Below are 21,564 nucleotides of genomic sequence, written 5' to 3'. Positions count from 1 at the left end.
TATTTCCTCCCTCGTCCCTGCCCTAACCGGTCTCTCGGCGGTGGGTTCACTAGGTGCGGGTGCTGCGGCTATTGCACGGAACTCTCAGGAGCAACTGCAGAAGGCACGGAGACATAACCGCATGGTGGAGGCATCAGCCTGTGGAAAAGAATAATCTTCATGCAAGAAAGGACTAGGTCTCTTCATAAACAAAAGAAAAAGCCCCCTAGCTATCGTACCACGCAGGGCGGCTTACAAATACAGATCTCCTTAAGTTTGTTAAGAAGAAATTCAACATTGCGAGGTGTGTTTATGTGGAATACATTACCGGAGACAATGTGGAAATCAGAAGAATGCGGAATTGTGAATCTAGATGTAGCAGGGCGACCTGGAACTTACTGGGTAGCCTATGTTTAAAAAATGCAAATAACGTCTACTATTTTGGTTCATTCGGCGACCAGCAACCCCCAGAAGAATTAAAACGATACTTCACAGGCAGAAGACACGTGGTCTACGATTTTCGACGCTAACACTTTAACACATTCCTACGTGTTCATATATGAATCACGCTCCTCCTGGCGCCTACGAATGATCTACATCTACATCTATACTCCGCGAGCCACCTTACGGTGTGTGGCGGAGGGTACTTATTGTACCACTATCTGATCCCCCCTTCCCTGTTCCATTCACGAATTGTGCGTGGAAAGAACGACTGCTTGTAAGTCTCCGTATTTGCTCTAATTTCTCGGATCTTTTCGTTGTGATCATTACGCGAGATATATGTGGGCGGTAGTAATATGTTGCCCATCTCTTCCCGGAATGTGCTCTCTCGTAATTTCGATAATAAACCTCTCCGTATTGCGTAACGCCTTTCTTGAAGTGTCCGCCACTGGAGCTTGTTCAGCATCTCCGTAACGCTCTCGCGCTGACTAAATGTCCCTATGACGAATCGCGCTGCTTTTCGCTGGATCATGTCTATCTCTTCTATTAATCCAACCTGGTAAGGGTCCCATACTGATGAGCAATACTCAAGAATCGGACGAACAAGCGTTTTGTAAGCTACTTCTTTCGTCGATGAGTCACATTTTCTTAGAATTCTTCCTATGAATCTCAACCTGGCGCCTGCTTTTCCCACTATTTGTTTTATGTGATCATTCCACTTCAGATCGCTCCGGATAGTAACTCCTAAGTATTTTACGGTCGTTACCGCTTCCAATGATTTACCACCTATGGCATAATCGTACTGGAATGGATTTCTGCCCCTATGTATGCGCATTATATTACATTTATCTACGTTTAGGGAAAGCTGCCAGCTGTCGCACCATGCATTAATCCTCTGCAGGTCCTCCTGGAGTACGTACGAGTCTTCTGATGTTGCTACTTTCTTGTAGACAACCGTGTCATCTGCAAATAGCCTCACGGAGCTACCGATGTTGTCAACTAAGTCATTTATGTATATTGTAAACAATAAAGGTCCTATCACGCTTCCCTGCGGTACTCCCGAAATTACCTCTACATCTGCATATTTTGAACCGTTAAGAATGACATGTTGTGTTCTTTCTTCTAGGAAATCCTGAATCCAGTCACAAACCTGGTCCGATATTCCGTAGGCTCGTATTTTTTTCACTAAACGTAAGTGCGGAACCGTATCAAATGCCTTCCTGAAGTCCAGGAATACGGCATCAATCTGCTCGCCAGTGTCTACGGCACTGTGAATTTCTTGGGCAAATAGGGCGAGCTGAGTTTCACATGATCTCTGTTTGCGGAATCCATGTTGGTTATGATGAAGGAGATTTGTATTATCTAAGAACGTCATAATACGAGAACACAAAACATGTTCCATTATTCTACAACAGATTGACGTAAGCGAAATAGGCCTATAATTATTCGCATCTGATTTATGACCTTTCTTGAAAATGGGAACGACCTGCGCTTTCTTCCAGTCGCTAGGTACTTTACGTTCTTCCAGCGATCTACGATAAATTGCTGATAGAAAGGGGGCAAGTTCTTTAGCATAATCACTGTAGAATCTGAAGGGTATCTCGTCTGGTCCGGATGCTTTTCCGCTATGTAAAGATATGTAAAGATGGGCATTAAGCATCCATTCACCAGTTGATGTTTGGATGCAGTGTAGTACACTCTGACTTTAAAAGAACGATAGTCTGTATTCCTTGCGAATTACTTCCCTCCAAATGATTTAAGCATTTGTGGTGGTGGTGGTGGTGGTGGTGGTTAGTGTTTAACGTCCCGTCGACAACGATGTCATTAGAGACGGAGCGCAAGCTCGGGTTAGGGAAGGATTGAGAAGGAAATCGGCCGTGCCCTTTCAAAGGAACCATCTCGGCATTCGCCTGAAACGATTTAGGGAAATCACGGGAAACCTAAATCTGGATGCCCGGAGACGGGATTGAACCGCCGTCCTCCCGAATCCGAGTCCAGTGTGCTAACCACTGCGCCACCTCGTTCGGTATTTAAGCATTGGAGGAGTATCGCGCTGATTGGCCTGCAGACACACATCATCCCAAATACCACACAGGCTAAAAATAAACTGCATCTTGAAATTAACGGTAGAAACGAAACTGAGGAAACTGCACCTCGTGCACACGATATTGACTATTTAAACGAAGTGTTAAAACAGTGTGGAAAAGGGATTGACCTCTGTGCAAACATCAGTACCATTAAATCTAGAATGAAGAAGGTGATGCATCGATTGACTTTTAAGCAGAAAGTTTTGATAGGCCCACTCCTAGGTTTCACAATGGGACAGGTTTTGAAGACGGATCTCAATAAGTTTAAAAGTCTGATCAGACAGTGGATATTCTTCCTGTCAGTATAGCCAATTGAGAATAACATTGCAACGAACTCATATCTCAGTGACAGACTCATTTAATTTACGGACACTTCCCATCAGTTGGAACATAGTATAAGAATAAGATGTAGCGTTGCGGCTCCTACTAACGCTATATACCTTCCAGTAACCGTTAACACACTGGACTGCCTGGAGCTGCGTATTGTGGACCAGAACAACCAACTTGCTGACTTCCGTGGTGAGGTCTACATGTAAGACAGGATGGGTGTAATGTATAAAACCAGCACACGCAGTGTACAGCATAGTAATCTGCAGCAGGCCTACAAGGTGATAACACGTGAGAACTACTAGTTTCTTAAAGCAGTCCACTTGAAACCTCGCAACGACGTCATCGCTCAATACATCTCTCAGTACAATAAGATGAGCGAATCACACGCCAAGAATACTTCTCGCATAAACTTCACAGTTCAACGATATTTAACAAGAACGATGAAATAAGGATTGTCATCCAACACAAAGACGCTGTAACTCGTGCATGCAAGAGTTTGATATTCAGATGGATCATTTAAGAAAAAGGATTGTAGTCGTACAGTGGAATCAAAGCTTACTCGTAACGCTTTGGTGTTCCTGTTCCAGGAACTACGATATGAACGTAATGGGGTAGAGATTGATCGTACACGTAATGTTGCCAAGAATCAACCCTTAAAACGTCTCATCACCACCCTCGGATTTGAATGGTTCAGAAAATGCAGGATGATTCATAGACGAGCTACAGTTTCTCGTACAGTATTACTATTACTAGTGAAATTCTATACGAAGCACGGAGCATACGTTGAAATGGATGATTCTAAAACATTTCCCACCTCAATTGAAATAATAATACAGTGAAGTGGATGGCCGCAAAATGTTCATACCATACAGCTGCACTAAAGTGAACTGGGTAGAAGTCACACTTAAAACTAGTATGACTTACTTAGCGGTAGATGAAACTTAAAAACTATCCTATTTACACATGCACTCACACAATCATACACGCACTTTAAGTGCAAAACAGATAAAATACAGTAAAACTACTTCTTCTCCATCTACAATTTTTTACCCTTTATTGATGATTTTACTCCAATTTTTAAAATATGCATAATATAGTATGCTACTTAGAAAAAAGCCGGCCGTTGTGACCGAGCGGTTCTACGCGCTTCTGTCTGGAACCGCGCGACCGCTACGGTCGCAGGTTCGAATCCTGCCTCGGGCATGGATGTGTGTGATGTCGATAGGCCAGTTAGGTTTAAGTAGTTCTAAGTTCTAGGGGCCTGATGACCTCAGATGTTAAGTCCCATAGTGCTCAGAGCCATTTGAACTAATAAAAAATAAACATAATGTATTTACACATAGGCGTACATATTCACACAGGTATACGCACTCGCAAGCATACACACAGGCAATCACACATGGAGGCACACCAGACATGACACACACATTTACACTGTGATAAAAGAATCATACTATTCGGCAAAAGTTCTCATTCAGCCAGTCACTCTCTCTTTCACACCGTCGGACTTCTCCACCCCCTCTGCGCTTCATGTAAATAATGTGAGTACGGAAGGGTTTGTATCCCGTCATCACAAATGACTCTGGGGTGACAGTCCGACTTCACACTGGAGCACAGTGCACACGCTGTGACCTCGCGATCGAGGACTAGTTTGCTGTACCGCCGGAGCACCGCGACCACCACCGTACAGGCACTGCATATAGCATTTGTCCGTGAGGACACGTGATGCCGCACGTCGCACACACTTAGCCCGCCTCTGGGTGGCTCCGTGTATTGTACAATATGCGTACATTTTGAATCTTAGACCCAAAAATTCCACAATCGGCAATCCATCCGCTTCATCTTTAATCAAGCCGATAACCTTCTTGTTCTGAGGAACAATACGTAAGGATTGTCGGCTGCGTATCCCGATGTGTCGAATTCATTACCGTTGCACCCAATTACTTCATATGGACTGCAGTTCTTCACCCAATAGATGAAGCTATCTGTAGCCCACAAATATGGCAGTTAATGGCATCATTCTATAATTTTTTTATCCTCCTCCGATTCGGTTATGGGGGTGTTGTAAAGCCTGTGAACATCCCATGAGTTTTCCAAGCTCAATGAGCAACCGAACCGCAGGATTATCCCTGACATAAAATTCATAGCGGTCAAGACTTGAATCGTATGAACACGCAATTTGGTGCGCCGCCGCAACGGTACATGTTTTTGCGTGAAGGTGTTATGTGAGGGTAAGGGGTTACCTTCACAGCGGGTGATATGGGTAAGGAGACATTTGAAGTCAGCGTATAGAAGAAATGGACATCATTTCTGGTGGTGAGCAATGCAATGAACTCATGTTCTTTTGAAGCCATAACAACACCTACCAGTTCCTTGGATTCACAGACCTTCATGTGCCTTTTTAAACACTTTCAGCCAGTTTTCCCACCCAATCAAATATTTCCTCATCCAAAAGAGCGAGATGGCTCTACTTTTCAGTAGCCGCCATCTTATGCACCCCCTCCGGTTTTCAGCCTTGCCGGAACTGTTGTGGAGCCACCGATCCATCTCACGGAAATCATCTGCAACAAGATATTGATTATAAAAAACAAAAACAAAAATCTGTACTGTATTTGCCTTCAGTGAGATATTGACTATACGTAACCACGAAAAAATAAAGTTCATACCCGATGGAAGTGATGACTCGTGGTCATCATTCTCGACACTTACCCCTGCTAGATTCTTCTTCTCCTCCTCTTACTCCATAGCAACATCTACAGCAGTGAAGGATATATGTCCCACATATCTGTACATGATTGGAAAAAAAGCAATATATTACAAGTGTACTTACGTTCTTGCTGCATTTCAGCCTCCAGCAGCCACAGCAACATCGAGAATGAACATGTAAACCGTCACACACAGAATTTTGAGATGTAGTTGTATGTTGGTAGCACAACCTCTTCGGCTTGCTAGTGATTTTCAACTTCCACCTGATATGCTAACTCATCCAGCATTTTGGTAATGAAGACTGCAATAGCAAGAGAAAAACAAAAGAACTTTTATAGCCACTTGTTACGAAAATGTATCACAATCTCTAAAAATTTGAAAGCTTGACAACGAAATTTTAAAACTGTCGCAAATTTGAATTGATAAATTTTTTATAAACACTTACATGACGATAGTCCCGAGTTTGGTCATTTCCCATCACCACAGCCGCTGGCATCGCTACTTGCTGACCACTTCGTATTGTGAGAATCACATGGACACAACTTGCCACTGTCAAAGGCTGATGATCGTTGTGGTGGTGACTGGGCTTTATATACCTTCAGACTCCAGCCTCTGTTTTGCAGAGGACCAGTAGGAACTCAGAATGCCATACCAACAAGTTGTAGAAAATTTCATCGTGTGTGGGCTGTCGCGATAGATTCAGCAATTACTTCTGAGTGATTGCAGAAACTTCAGGGCGAACGTTACTGAGCTTTGTGTTCTATAGTACATACATCGGCGATGCGTATTGGGGCAAATTAGAGGCAGAGAATGAAGGACGGTAGATGAGGTAGCCAAAACTTGATACCAGATGACGTCTTCATAAGTAAATATAAATTGATCGCATAGTGTGGCCGGTCCTTCCTTCAGTCTGCTTTTGCCGCACATGCACGTTTCTGTTGATGGTATGTATACCACTTACGCACTTTGTATTGATATCGTTTCATCAGCGAATTGGTCTTGAATACAGAATCTCGGTTCTAGTGACACTGATATTTAGCGTAGCGTGAAGTCTAGATGAGGTTGGAATGTGTGTGTCACGTGAAAGATCAATATTTATCTTTCCCCCGATCGGAAAGGAAATACACTGATGCGACGAAACACATTGTGACTACCTGCTTAATACCTTGTTTGTCCGTCTTTGGAAAGAAATACATTACGGATTCTGCGTATCAGGAATTTGAAGTTTTGTTGGTAGGTTTGTGGAGGTATGTGACAGTAGATGTCTACACCTAGATCGTGTAATTTCCGTAAATAACGGGCATTGATACGCATGTGCGGTGGTGGCGCCCTACAGTGATCCAGATGTGTTCCATAGGATTTACGTCAGGCGAATTTGGTTTCCCAAGACATCAAATCAAATGGCTCTGAGCACTATGCGACTTAACTTCTGAGGTCATCAGTCCCCTAGAACTTAGAACTACTTAAACCTAACTAACCTAAGGACATCACACCCATCCATGCCAAAAGCAGGATTCGAACCTGCGACCGTAGCAGTCGCGCGGTCCCAGACTGAAGCACCTAGAACCGCATGGCCGGCCCCAAGACATCAACATGACTTAACAATAATGTTGCTCGAACCGCTGTAGCACGGTTCAGGCTCCAATACATGGACGATTATATTACTGAAAGGTAACATCGCCGTCAGGGAAGACATCACGCACGCAGGAACGCGGGTTACTATCTGTCCCGCCTTACAGAGCAGACAGGTTTCTGAAGCCCACGTTCTGTGAAGAGTCGTGGTCGTCATAGCATTTAGCGCCTGGTGGTCCTCATCTCTCTTCCTGTAGAAGCTCACGACAGTAGCACGTGAACATTCGACCAGCTTCGCCATTTTCGAGATACTCCGTCAGAGGTTCTGCGTAATAACCGTCTGCCTATCTCAAAGTCTCTTATCTCAATGGATATCTCCACTTGCAGCCCATACCTGCGCTAGGGTGATTCCCCTCTGTGCCCACTCCACTAACGTACTTTCGTTACCGCGTCACCTGCCCGCAACGCGACCAGGCAGCATCCAACGTCACCGTGGGCAGAGGTCATTATGTTTTGGCTTGTCAGAGTAAATCTTCGTTGCAACATTGGCTATACAAATAGGCTGCTCAAACGTCTGAATTTCCAATGATCACTCAAAAAAGACGTTTTCAACATACATTTCAGAGTAGCAAGATCATTGGTCCTCGTGAAGTTTCAGTAACTATTGATTACATTGCGACAAATGCCTAATATTTCAAACAGAAACTTACGAATCTGAAGGCGGCATTATAAAACAGTGTAAGTAGTTAACAACATAACAGCTTTAAGCCGTACGACAAAATTAAGTTAAACACTCATATCTGAGTTTGGAAGTACACCCACTTCTACAGTGAGGTGACAAGTCATGGTGTAACGATAGACATACGTGCACATGGCGCTAGTATCGAGTACACAAGGTAGAAATGGGAAGTGCTTCGGCGGAGCTGTCATTTGTACTCAGGTGGTACATGTGTCCACATTTCCGACCTCATTGCGGGAATTGAGACTCTGAACGCGGAATGGAAATTGTAGCAAGACGCATCGGTCATTCCATTTCTATAATAGTTAGGGAATTCAATAGTGAGAGACCCACAGCGTCAAGTGTGTGCAGAAATACCAAATTTCAGGCATTACCTCTTACCACGGACGACGGAGTGTCCGCCGGCCTTCACTGAACGACAGAGAGCAGCAGCATTTGCGTTGAGTTGTCAGTGGTGACAGACTAGCAACACTGCGTGAAATGACCACAGAAATAGCCCGACGAACGTATCCTTTGCGGCAGTGCGGCGAATTTTGGCGTTAATGGGCTGTGGCGGCAGACGATCGACGCGAGTGCCTTTGCTAACAGCAGAAGGTCGCCTGGGCTCTTGACCGTGTCGGTTGGACGCTAGACGACTGACAGATGACTCGTTGCACTTGGGAAGGTGCAGTTATTACGGTGGCTGAGCGAAGACTGCGCGTGTCCGCATTTGGCAGCGCTGGCGGGATGCAGCACTGTGCAGACCTGCGGGCCCGCTCTGAGCTGGCGGTAGGCCTGCAGAGGAATGGGGCCGCGGCCTCTGCTTCATTGTCGCCGCTAATCCCAGCTCTGCGCGGCTCTCTTATCTCAGTTCTCAAAGCTGTGTGCGACCAGTGGCGTACAGGCAACGCCACGCGGCTGCAAATACACGAGCCAGTATTCGAGGGATGTTCTGTTAGGCCACAGTGTGTGCCCTGTTTAGTATGCAACGCAAATAACAGAGAAATCAGTAATTGTGGGTAATACAGCTTTTATTTGCTAGTGCAGTTTTTTGTTATATTTGTCTGGGAAAGGGGTAATAAATAATGGCGCTAATGGCAAAGAGGATAAATGTCATACTACAAATCTCTTTGTAAGAGTTTTGCTATCGCTTATCGTTTCTTTGACGTCTGACACGTAGTTTTTTGTTATATTTGTCTGGGAAAGGGGTAATAAATAATAGCGCTAATGGCAAAGAGGATAAATGTCATACTACAAATCTCTTTGTAAGAGTTTTGCTTACGCTTATCGTCTCTTTGACGTCTGACACGTCGCACGTGCGGTTTCGACGGCGCCACAGAACTGGGCGCCTGAAAGCGCAGGTGTGTGCAGTGAAGTTTTATGGACGAGTGCAAGTCGGCGTCCTGGAGTGCCGCGGGCAAGCGTCGGCCTATAAACGTGAATTCACACTTGACGGAACGTCACTGTCATGTCAGTCACGTCAAAAGATTCTCGTCTGTAGTTCAAATGGTGGCATTCACACACGCCGTCAACGGAACGTCACGTCAAGTTTTCTCGGGAAGAATATTTCAATAGGCCATTATGTCGCTCACTTGGCAAACAACTGTTGCATTAACTACACAGTGTGAGCTAATACGAAAATATTTCCCAATCACTTACTGCGAAAAGATCTTAATAGGCACTGAAAGATAACACAAACTTAAAATATTTTACTTTGTACACTGAAGGAATACAAAATAAACGAGACATAACTTGTTCAGTGTGCTTTCACTCACGATTTTTGCAGTGTTGTAGCGAAAAGGAAAACCGGGAGTAAAGCTGATGTGGCATGCAGAACTTTAAAACACGCTACGGTCAGAGGTTCGAATCCTACCTCGAGGATGGTTGTGTGTGATGTCCTTAGGTTAGTTAGGTTGGTTAGTTAGTTAGGTTTAAGTAGTTCTAAGTTCTAGGGAACTGATGACCTTAGAAGTTAAGTCCCATAGTACTCAGAGCCATTTGAACCATTTTTTTTAAAACATGGTTCTTAATAAATTACTGACGAACAGCAGGTAGCAGAAGTATATGTACACATTGTTCAAGCATACTAAAAGGCTCGTCTAGACAAACCGTAGGCTTCTGTCGAAATGATATTGGACGCCTCAATGTAGAATTTCTCTTTGTTATTATGATTTGTATCTTGCTTTACAGGTAATCTGTTGTTTAGACATCCTGAAATATTTATAGAACCACGACTCCTCCTCTTTCAGCTCCATATAAAGTGCGTCGAACTCTCCTTCACGGTCTCGTTTTTTTTAACGTATTTCTAACCCAGACTTTTTGGTCTCTGTTCCTCATCATCAGGTGCAGTAGCAATCATTGCAAACTGCTTTAAACTAAATTTCGGCATTTTATGACGATCTACCATGAACTCCGAAATAGCGCCTCTAGTGAGTATTTTATGAAGCAGCTGTAACGCCTCGACGTTCTTTCGTGAAATCTCATAAATTCCCATGACCGTCGACGCTCAGAAACGTGACGGTTACGTAACGGTGACTTTCCAGTGAGTGTGATTCCCCCTTCGATGGTAAATCCCGCGCTCAGATCCCCGCACAATCGTGGCGTGTCGACTTCATCAGTTGCAAAATCTTGAGTGGCGTGAGCGCGGCGATTACGATACTTGCAGCCGTGTTCCGTGTAAAAACGGACCGAACACGTATTATTACCGCTATTACAGCTGTATGTGTTGGAGCTCTAAACATGAACATAAATAAAAAATACTGTGGTAGTGGGGTTACTGAGTATAATTAGTCACAATCGTGCTTCTATGATTAAAGAGCTGAGAGACAGTTATCCAGTTATCGCAACACTTTCAGAATGATACATTGCCACGACACACATGTGAGGAAGAGCATTTCTGCAGAGGAACGTGTTACAGCTGCTCCTTCCTCGAAGGTTAAATTTGCCACAGCCGCTTCCACATCGTCGCCGTCTAATAAAATTCCCAAGAGATTCAAACTACTTTGATGTACTTGGACGGCGGGTCCTGAAGGTGAACGATTGAAACTTTTAATTGTTGTTGTTGTGGTCTACAGCCCAGAGACTGGTTTGATGCAGCTCTCCATGCAACTTATCCTGTGCAAGCTTCATCATCTCAAAGTACCTACAGCAACCTACATCCTGCCGAATCTGCTTAGTGTATTCATCTCTTGGTTTCCCTCTACGATTTTTTTTTCCTCCACGCTGCCCTCCAATACTAAATTGCTGAGCCCTTGATGCCTCAGAACGTGTCCTACCAACCGATCCCTTCTTGTAGTCAAGTTGTGCCACAAATTCCTCTTCTCCCCAATTCTGTTCAGCACCTCCTCATTAGTTACGTGACCTAGCCGTCTAATCATCACGATTCTTCTGTAGCACCACATTTCGAAACCATCTGTTCTCTTCTTGTCTAAACTATTTATCGTCCATCTTTCACTTCCATACATGGATACACTCCATGCAAATACTTCCTAACACTTAAATCTATACTCGATGTTAACGAATTTCTCTTCTTCAGAAACGCTTTTCTTACCGTTGCCAGTCTACATTTTATATCCCCCCTACTTCACCATCATCAGTTATTTTGCTTCCTTAGCAAAAATCACCTACTTTAAGTGTCATTTCCTAATCTAATTCCCTCAGCATCATCTGATTTGACTACATTCCATTATCTTCGTTTTGCTTTTTCTGATGTTCATCTTATATCCTCCTTTCGAGACACTGTTCATTCCGTTCAACTGCTATACCAAGTCCTTTGTTCTGTCTAACAGAATTACAATGCCATCGGCAAACCTCAGTTTTTATTTCTTCGCCCTGAATTTTAATTCCTACTCCAAATTTTTCTTTTGCTTCCTTTACTGCTTGCTCAATATATAGATTGAATAACACTGAGGATATGCTACAACCCTGTTTCACTCCCTTCCCAACCACTGCTTCCCTTTCATGCCCCTCGACTTTAATAGCTGCCATTTGGCTTCTGTACAAATTGTAAATAGCCTTTCGTTCCCTGTATTTGACCACCGCCACATTCAGAATTTGAAAGAGAGTATACCAGTTAGCAGTGTCAAAAGCTTTCTGTAAGTCTACAAATGCTAGTAACGCAGGTTTGCCTTTCCTTAACCTATAATTTAAGATAACTCGTAGGGTCAGTATTGCCTCACCATTAATTATTGTATTACTATTTTTCATGTAAGAATTTGCTGAAAATTACACGGAAGAAAATTCTCAGAGACATCCAAGTAATACTTTTTGGTGATATCATTGCTCTAAAACGAGTGAAAAAACTCGCCACCATTACCACTCTGTGGTACGAAATTGGCCTTAAAATGTGTTGATGGAAACAGTGCCTTGAACTGGAATGGAAGTGTGAGACACAGCAGACGTTGGAGAAAAAAGGTGCTGAAGCATGGAGTGGTGCTGGTAACAGCCTGACTATACGCATATATTGTCATACAAATCGGTCGGTGTAGTCAACGTTTCCCCTCGGCCGCTTTTGGAGGAATGTAAATAAAAGCAAGTCGTTAATAAGCGTCGTAAGTTTTTCAAACAATATCACGGTTCGCTTCGAGGAAAACCTGGCTTGTAAAACGCAATTAATTCATCATAAACTTCAGTCTTTAAATTCTTATTTACATAGTGTTTAGATCTCACATTCCACAAGCACTGTTGCTTTCTGTAGGTGTTACAAATTCCCCCAAAACGCGTGGTTCAGCTACGATAATCCGCCGTGATGGTGTCGCGTAGTGTAGGTTACTGATAATAATCTACGAAAGAGCACACAACTATCCCGCCGCTTACTGTAGGCAACTAACGGAGAAACCAGCGAGAGAGCGAACAGCACAATAGTACGCATGACAACGCCGCACGCCTGCGGGCAGAGATACGGGGCGTATTCAACCTGCGGCTCACGTAAGAGTTTGCGTTCGCAAGCGCATTCTTGCGCACGGATCTGCGTGGCTCACCTTAAATCGCGCGCTTAGGAATGTTCGTGTGACGGCCCCTAAAGTTTGTTGTTGTGAAGAATGCCGCGCCGCGTCGTGGATCAGGATTCGCGTTAAATTGTAGGTCCCCTTATAACTGGTTGGGTAAGTTTGCTCAAAGGTCGGGGAAAGGCAACAGCATACTATTTCCAACAGGACAATGTCTATTATAGCGTTGTGCTGTTTCAATCCACCTAAGGGATTGAGCACAACTTCTAATTTTCTCCGCATACGCACATAAACGATTTTTCAGTTAGTATCAGGTAAACAATGATTATTAGCTGGCGATCCTGCTATCTCCAGGAAGGTACCTTCACTGCATGGTCGTAAGGAAATTCTGGGCGACTTAGATAGTATTTCTATTTGCGTTACTGAATTGTCGTTCTCCTAATATGTGAATAAATGCACGATAATGACATTAGTAAATTAAGAACACGATACTGTCCGATTATATGTTCAGTGCCCAACATCTGGAACACGCCACATCGTTTAAATACTTAGGGAATCCTAAGAAGCTAGAACCAGTTTCTTATCTTTGCTCTATCAGATCCCCAAAGAAGTCAACAAGAAAATCAGATTATGATGCCGAACGTCACCATTACTCGCGTGGCGTCTCCAATTACAGTCGTCGTACAATATTCACACGATATTAGTTTATGTCTGTCTAGACGATGCTCGATTATTTGACCGTCATAAAAATTCTTCCCAAAAATATAAATCTCTGCACCACAAATGTTTCATTAATCTTCTCGGACCATATGGTTTCAGCATCAGCTGCTAACCACTACATGTTTAAGAGACACTGGACCTGATCCGTCGCCCAGTCGAATCCCGACGTCGGAAGGAATCTTGAATTCTATCACTTTGCCAGCAATGTTCCTGGTCAACAAACTATGCCAGAGTGTGTACGATCCAACCTTTTACTGCTCTCTCATGTGGTGATGGTATTCACTGGGGCCCCTGATTGCTACACTGAAGTGTAGGGCGTTTCCAGGTACCAGCTTTAACTCTCCCTTTTCACCGAACCCCACTACCAACCATTACAAAAACGCAATAACAAGAGTAAACACGGTTTTCGTCACTTTCTAATAATACATGCAGTAACATAACTTTCTCCCTGCTGAGCGGAAATTTTAAAGCTTAAGACTTGGAAGAAATATCTCCACACTCTTCTCACTGAACTTTATCAATCATTGATCGGGTCGTGACTTGGCCGGGAGTTCATTGACATGCAGTATTCCGGCCACTGATCGTGCCATGACTGTGGAAACGCCAGTGCAGCTTTACAACTGTGAATACATCGTTATGGATTGGGAAAGGGGTGAACACAGAATCTTCAATCTGTCGTGCCATTTGCCTCCTGAAATACATTTATGAGGTCAGACGTTATTGTAGCGCGATGACGTGGCATAATACGTCCGCAAGGCCGTCAGCTGCTCATTGTTGTGACGCGCAAAATTCGTGTTAAACTTTCGTACGAGTGTAATCACTATCTCTCAAATTCCGAAACGAATATACCCAGTATTCACCATTTACGAAAATGTGAAAGACACACTGGTTGAAAACTCTCAGACCCCAGTCGACACAGTTGTCAGCGGTGATACCGATGTACATCGTATGTACCCCATTGTCGCTGGCAACAGATCTAAGATTACACTCAACTTTCACTTGGAATCGCTGATAACACTAATACCGCTCTTTTGAAAATTTAGGTCACGCCTTTAAAGTAAACACCCGTCATTTACGATCGTGGATCTACTCAATTGAGCTTCGTTTCGTCTAGATTGAATTTACGGAAAAACAGTCCCTGCGCTGACAACGTACGAGAAAAAAGTGACGTTGAAAACAAGTGTATTGAAATATTGTTCTTCGTTACAAAATATTGGGAAACATTTTCTTCCAAGTTCGAATATGTGTTTGAGTTAGTAAAAATAAAGTTGTGTGATTTTAGGTAGTGTACTTACGTGGTTTTCTCTGTGAATTTTATATATGCTAGGACGATTAGGAAGTAAAAAAAAAATAATAAAAAAATATTAACCGACTGGGAGATGCAGTAGAATCTCTTTCCCTTGAAGACTTTGATTTTGTTGGCTTTTATAGACACTGGGGAATGCTACAGACTGAATTGTAATAACGCCGCAGTAAATTTAAAATTAAAACCATAATATAGAAAGCTGCAGTAAAAGACCCGAAGGAAGCAGGTATAACACAACTTTATACACCAGGGAGAGAAATTATTACACATAATTTTCACAGCTGTACACCTGTCATCACAAGAAAAAACATAGAAGACCAGAACAATGTGGCGTGACGGTAGGAAAAAAAAATAGTCCGTTCTGAGAGACTGAAAGTAATAAACAAATAAATGTGGCCATGAAGAAGAGGTATAATGGAACTCTGAAAATACCGTTTGTTTCAAATAACATAACTCAGTAGGGCCAAAACGACGACGATGATGTAATATCAGCATGTCAGTGTACACTTTTCTCGTTTTCGAGCGATTGAAATGGTTACATTTCTGCCGATGCCGAGTGATCAAAAAAATTGCGAATGCGAACACTTTCTAAATTAGAAAACATTTCACAGCAAGCGGACCAGTAAAACATTTTTACTTAGCGTGAACTTAATTCGTGAACAATGCTAGGGCTAGAAACGCTGATTTCACAAGATGGTATATGGTTTGTGGAAGGAAAAACTTGACGCTCAGCATTCGATTACTCGAATTGGTCGTTAAGGTTCACAGTGCTTTGTTTCCATCGAAGGAGGAAATACATTTATACATCTTTGTTATGTGTTGCATGAAATAGGAGCCGCAATTCAAGGTGAATATCTAGGAGCGCTGCTTGCATCAATTTACCATTGTTTGCTGCAATACTGATACTATTTAAAGGCTCTGCTTGCGTGTTCTGATATGGCATTGTTAATTTACAAGAATTCGTGCACATCGAAGTAACAGACCCATTGCGAGCGATACATATCGAACGTTCGGCTCTGTCGAGTCTCGAAGCGGGAAGTGCGGACTTTGAGTGCAGAAAGTCGGCTGAGAACACTAAAATATTTCTTGAAAAAGGTAGATGTACCAGAGGAGGCTAGCGGGATGAATGTGTCGCATTTTCTTACGTGGAAGGAGTTGGTTCCACGTTTGAACGATACAACGAAATATTTGGAATTTTGTCGGGAGTGTGGACACCTTCCTAGCCACAATGCGAGAAATTGCATGCATTTTGGTGCCGCAAATTGTTACCCTGTGCAAGGTGAGAAGTCATACTTAATTATCCTTATCGTGTAAAAAATACAGGAGAAAATTTAACATACGTGCCAACACCTGGTTCCAAGATGCTAAATTAATTATTCAGCAAAGCATCATAGTTTTTGCGTGTTGTATAAGAAATTGAGAAACTGCGTTTTGGAGGAGACTGCGGTGGAATCTGACATGTCAGTGAATACCGTCTAAGATTATTACGGGTTTTGTGGAGAAGCCTGCTATGTTGACTAACGACAGTGTTCCGATTGGCGGTCAGAATAATGTGGCGGAAGATGATGAATCTTAGATTGCTACACGTAAGTACGGAAGAGGGCGAAACCTCAGAAATGTAAAAGAACACATCCGGGTTTTTAAAGGGCTCTAGCGGGACTCTCGGAAGTGTCTTATGTTGCTTATGTATTCAAAAGGGGAAAAATTGCAAGCGCTGTGGCGCCGCAAATGCAATTACTCGATACGAAGATCATCGCTGACGGTTTGGAAGTCATATCGAGCTTTAAAGAAGAAAAATATTGATCACGATTTTGTGAATCATTCCGTAGAATTTGTAGTATGTGATGAGCCTTCTGTATACGCGCAGAATATCGAGCAAATGTGGAAGTCTCTCAAATAGTCTATAAAGAAAGAGGGGAGATCGGGGGATCGGGATCAGTTGCACATATATCACTTTCTGTATTTCCAGAACCTGCGACTATCTGGGCAATGTGTGTCCTGTGAGACTCTCCCACTTTTCCTCAAACGTCGTTATGTTAAAGAACAAATTTGTCAATGTTCAACTTCATATGAATACACTGTACTAGCAGAGAACGATATGACATAAGATGCTGGTGGTTACAAATATTTCACTCCTTTATTCCGAGGCTGTGACGTTTATATTCACAAATATTTGGGAACATTCGAAATGAGATTAAAAGTTTAAAATTTTTTATTGGCGACTTGAATCGTGTCATGCGTCCGTCAGTGTTCAATTTCTTATTTGATGCAGTTGGAAAGGAAAAGTTGTGAGTCAAACTTTTGTTGGCTGTGATTTAAGGACCTATTTCTAATATTGCTCTTGTTGCATTAAATGTATCATTTTTACCACCAGCATTTTTACGATGAATACATGAATTTGGCAACGTTAATGTACGGACATGGCGTTCAATGTTACCATTTATGGTTTCTATTAAAAGAAGCCAATGCAAATCTTAACATTTTGATCTACGAAAGGCTTAATAGACATTGGGGGATTTTTGTAATTCATATTATTTCAGGCAGAGTCATACCTGCTACGACTTGCGCGTGAAAAAAGTTTTAAATTTGAATGAATATTTCGTGACTGTACCTAATCGAGGTCGTGGACCTACTGATTCCGAGATGTAACTTCTCGCTACAAATAGGCAGTGACGTTTACTCTCGGACTGTGGCTTGACACAAAGCAGAATTCGTTTTTTGCGCGTAGTTAGGAGTAACTGGTAGCAGTCTATCTCCCAATAGTTGCTGAGATCCAGAATTTGCAACCTGCGTAAGTACAAGCTCTATTTTATTTGTCATCGACGTAGACCCAACATGCTTAGAGGTCTCTTATTGAATATCACAACGTACCTCGAGAACCTGTCCCTATATGGGCGTAACAGTTCTGTTTCATTAACGGAAACTGAACGGCGAAGTTACAGGTAGACAGAGACGGAAATATGCTTAGAATTTTATCGACATCACGCAAAAGTTTCTCACAAACATTATAATTGCTGATCGTTTGGGTCACAGTTAAGTCAACCTGCATAACCAGATACTCCTATTATAACACATTCGTAGGAAATGTAAATTGTAGCTTTCTCATTAAGCTTGCATTAATTAAACAAAACTGTTACACCTATGTAGTGACCGGTTCTCGTCGTGATGTTCAACACCATAAAATATATGCGTTTCCAATGCGTTCGTCTTTTGTCGTGTCTCTTGTCAACATATCGAGAATCGACCGCTCGATATATATCGAAATCGCTCAGCAACTTCAATGTGCACCGATTCTTGGAACTTGGCAAGGGATTTCGTCGTCGTTCCTTGATGGAAGTCGCTGCTCCGTGTAGCCGTTGCAGCTGTGTAATGTTTCTGAAATGGGCTTCTTATGTGTGCGTTTCAAATGCAGGAGGCACATTTTGTGTATCTGTGTTGTCTTCTGCTTGTTAGTAATTTCCACGTGGTACTGCCACATGGAATCCGGCTATGAGGAACTACGAAACTTGAGTGTAGTAAATAATATTTCTTTTTGCAATTCGTAAAGTAAGTTTTTAATGTTTGAAATAGGAAGTAATTACGCGCCCCGACATTTGTTTTGATATTACACTAAGATAGTATACGACAAATTGTATCTTTGGTTTTGGTTCGTTCTGTGGTGCTTCATTTGTAGCCAGCTGATTTAAGACCCCTCATAGTATGTATACTTGGCATATAGACCGGTAGTATTTATGTGTAGTAATGATGCGGTAAGGCGGCATTTATAGTGTTTATTTTCTGTGTATCGGATTCTTTCCTATAGTTGTTTTATGTAGATCTCAAGATTTTAATACTGTACTTGATAACCCTTCTTTATTTTGACCTAAACTGTGTCAATATTGTTTGGAATGAGGTAGCAGATGTTATACAATTGTTTTGTAACGTCAGCGTTGCTAATGTAATTACTGTACATCTGCGTGCGCTCGTGTTTTTAAGTACTCGTGAAGGTACGTCGTAATTTTTTTACGCGAGTAGTAAATGTCGACGGGCTGAACACAAAGTACTGTAGGGTAGCAAATAGAATGAAGCAAACTGTTCCAAGAAGGAAAAGTTAATATTATTTTGTGTTTAAAATGGTTTCAAAATGTGGCCTTGTTTATGGAAAATAGTTAGCCCTACGTGTGGAATGCCTTTGGTGGTATGGAGGGTGATGTGGCTACCACATCACTACCCTCTTATGTGTGGAACTAAAACACTAGTAGAGACAGAATATTCCCACTCGCCTGTTATTTTCTCGTGTGTGGTTTCAATTATTGAAACCTACGCTGCCAAGGATCTTTCACCTCCACATTTAAGTGGGTGTACCTCCCTCTAAACGCATTTTCGACCGTAAGCCCATATGACCTTTTTCGGATCATCGTCATTTCTGTGATCATTTCCCACAATTTGCCCCATTTTGCAAAGTCGCCCTGTATGACAAACTACTACAATAAAATGCCTTCAATGACTTCAACGTTAAACTGTAAATACGAGGAACTATAAGGCGTACATCTGTCGTCCTGAATGAAAGGTTTTAAAGCCGTCTGCCCGCGACTGAATATTGTACATACAATTCGCATTTTGCCAAACGCATTTCGCCGTAGTTAATTGCAGCGCCTTTAGTGGTTGTATGGTTCCGTGTTTTCCTATACATGTGCTTGTGGTTCAGTTGATGAAGCTGTTCTTCTGTCTGTGCAGCTAAGAATTCTTGCCAGGACAGTGCACAAACTGCACGCGCAGCTTCCCTCCATGAACATCGTGCTTGCTGACCGAAAAATCATTAATGTAATGAGAACTGACAGACCACCAAATTTAAAGAAGCTGCTTCTACCATATGTTGGCAGGAGCAGTTTTTCTGATGTTGGTGCACGCAGTAAAAGCTGAATCAGTGTTTTATGTGGACACCGTTGGCGTACGTTAGCGATACGCATCGTATTGATTGTTCGTTCTCTCGATGTCCAACAACGAGAGTTTGATGTTAGTTCTGTGTTACCGTAACTATGGAAATGAACGATATTTTTGTTTTGTTTTGTCAGATGAACGTGGAGGGCAGCGAGATGCGAGAGCGGGCGGCGCGCATCTGCCGAGACTACCTGCACGGCGCCTGGAAGTCAGTCACCTCCAAGGACATCCAGCTAAAGAGGATCAGGTCAGTCGACTGCTCTCCAATAGCAATATTAGAGTAAAACTAAGAACGAGCGGGTGTGAACAAGTCTATTATTTAAGTAAGTCAGTTAATCATATCGATAAATTGTATCCAAATAATCAACTATTCGCTTAAATGTTAATGCCATGTCTTTATTTTTAGCTGTATAAAGCATTCCCTTAAAATTAATTTTTTATGATAGAACTGTTTATTCCACAAAAACACAGCGATGTTATCACACTTAAACAGGGTGGGCCTCAAGTCTTCCTACAATTATCAAACTATAGAACTTACGAATTTGTGGTTTATGACAAATGAAAGAGTTACTGACAAAGTTTTCGTTAGGATGTGAATAAACTTCAGCATGTGTGCCGTTTGTTGCTCGAAAAATCGATATTCGATTTCACGCGATATGTGTGACAACATTCCATGTATAACACCAGCAACAGCATTTGTCAAACTTTTTCCTTAGTGTACTGACATAAGGTACTTAGATAGCGTAAACCATGTCCTTTACGTAGTACCACAAAAAGGAATGCAAAGGGCTGATGTCTGGCGACCTTGCAGTCCAGGCAGTGGCACCATCTTGCTCAAACCACCTATCAGGATATGTTTCATTAAAAAAATTTCTAACCTGCAATTACAAAAGTGATGGTACACCATCTCGTTTGAAAAACACATCAGGTTGCAAGTCTCTCAGTTGCGATCCGCAAACTGTTCCACCATGTCCAGATGGGTGTTTGCTATTACTAATTTTTCAACAAAAAAGAAAGGGCCAATGATTATGTTGTGCTTAGACTGTACCACACATCCATTGTAGTGGAATCCTCAGCGTATTCTAAGGCGACGTACGGACTTCCCGAACCCTGTATCCTCACATTGTGCTTATTAATTTTACGTGATACGTAAAAAGTAGCCTCATCTGAAAAAGGCTTTATCTGGTTGTAGCCCATGCCTTATATGTGTAGAATTCTTCGCACTGTGGTCCTAGGAATCACAAATTTACTAGACTCACGTAGAGTTGATTTGAAAAGAGCTTTGTAAGAGAGCCGTTTCTCATCTCTGACACTGTTCACTATTCACGAAAGATAACATATTACCGGTCTGTTTGAACTTCATGTACCACGTAACAATACTCCTATCATGTACTTCTCTTCCGCATTGTTTTCGAATGGCAGCAGACGACCGACGCGAGTGCCTTGGCTAACAGCACATCGCCTGCAGCGCCTCTCCCTCTCTCGTGGCCGTATCGGTTGGACTTCAGTAGTTGGAGATTTTTGTCTCTTGATACCATAGAACGCACTGCGTCTTCTTATTTGCGACTTTGTTTCATAACAGCGATTGTAGTGGTCTCTGCTCAGCTTCTACCTGCATCGAAGATGTGAAAACGAATTTGATAGTTTTTTCTTTCATTTGTCAGAAATCACAAATTCATAATTTCTATTGTTTTTTGATTTGCTCTTTTTGTAACTAACACCCATTGCTCGGTTTTATGAAACACATGATTTTCATTTTTATGTTTTATTTTTAGCAGAAACAGACACTGGGGTGACAAGTCATAGGATATCTTCTTATAGTCTATCGTGTCGGTCCAT

At 42.4% G+C, this 21,564-nt stretch overlaps 1 protein-coding gene across 4 annotated transcripts in view; it reads left to right on the top strand.

Annotated features, from left to right (window-relative positions):
* LOC126419879 (choline/ethanolamine kinase) overlaps positions 1-21,564 on the top strand; it is a 183,667-nt gene that overhangs the window by 74,799 nt on the left and 87,304 nt on the right. For all 4 annotated transcript variants that reach the window (XR_007576018.1, XM_050087130.1, XM_050087129.1 and 1 more), the window contains exon 2: positions 19,860-19,972. Coding sequence is in view for 3 of the 4 variants with exons in the window: in XM_050087130.1 (XP_049943087.1) it covers positions 19,860-19,972 (113 nt within the window). In the remaining variant the exon portion in view is untranslated. The remainder of the gene's footprint in view (positions 1-19,859; positions 19,973-21,564) is intronic.

This window comes from Schistocerca serialis, chromosome 9, assembly GCF_023864345.2.
Source record: "Schistocerca serialis cubense isolate TAMUIC-IGC-003099 chromosome 9, iqSchSeri2.2, whole genome shotgun sequence".
NCBI lineage: Eukaryota > Metazoa > Arthropoda > Insecta > Orthoptera > Acrididae > Schistocerca > Schistocerca serialis.
Note: the sequence above shows the minus strand (reverse complement) of the source record. Positions and strands in the feature narration are given on the sequence as shown.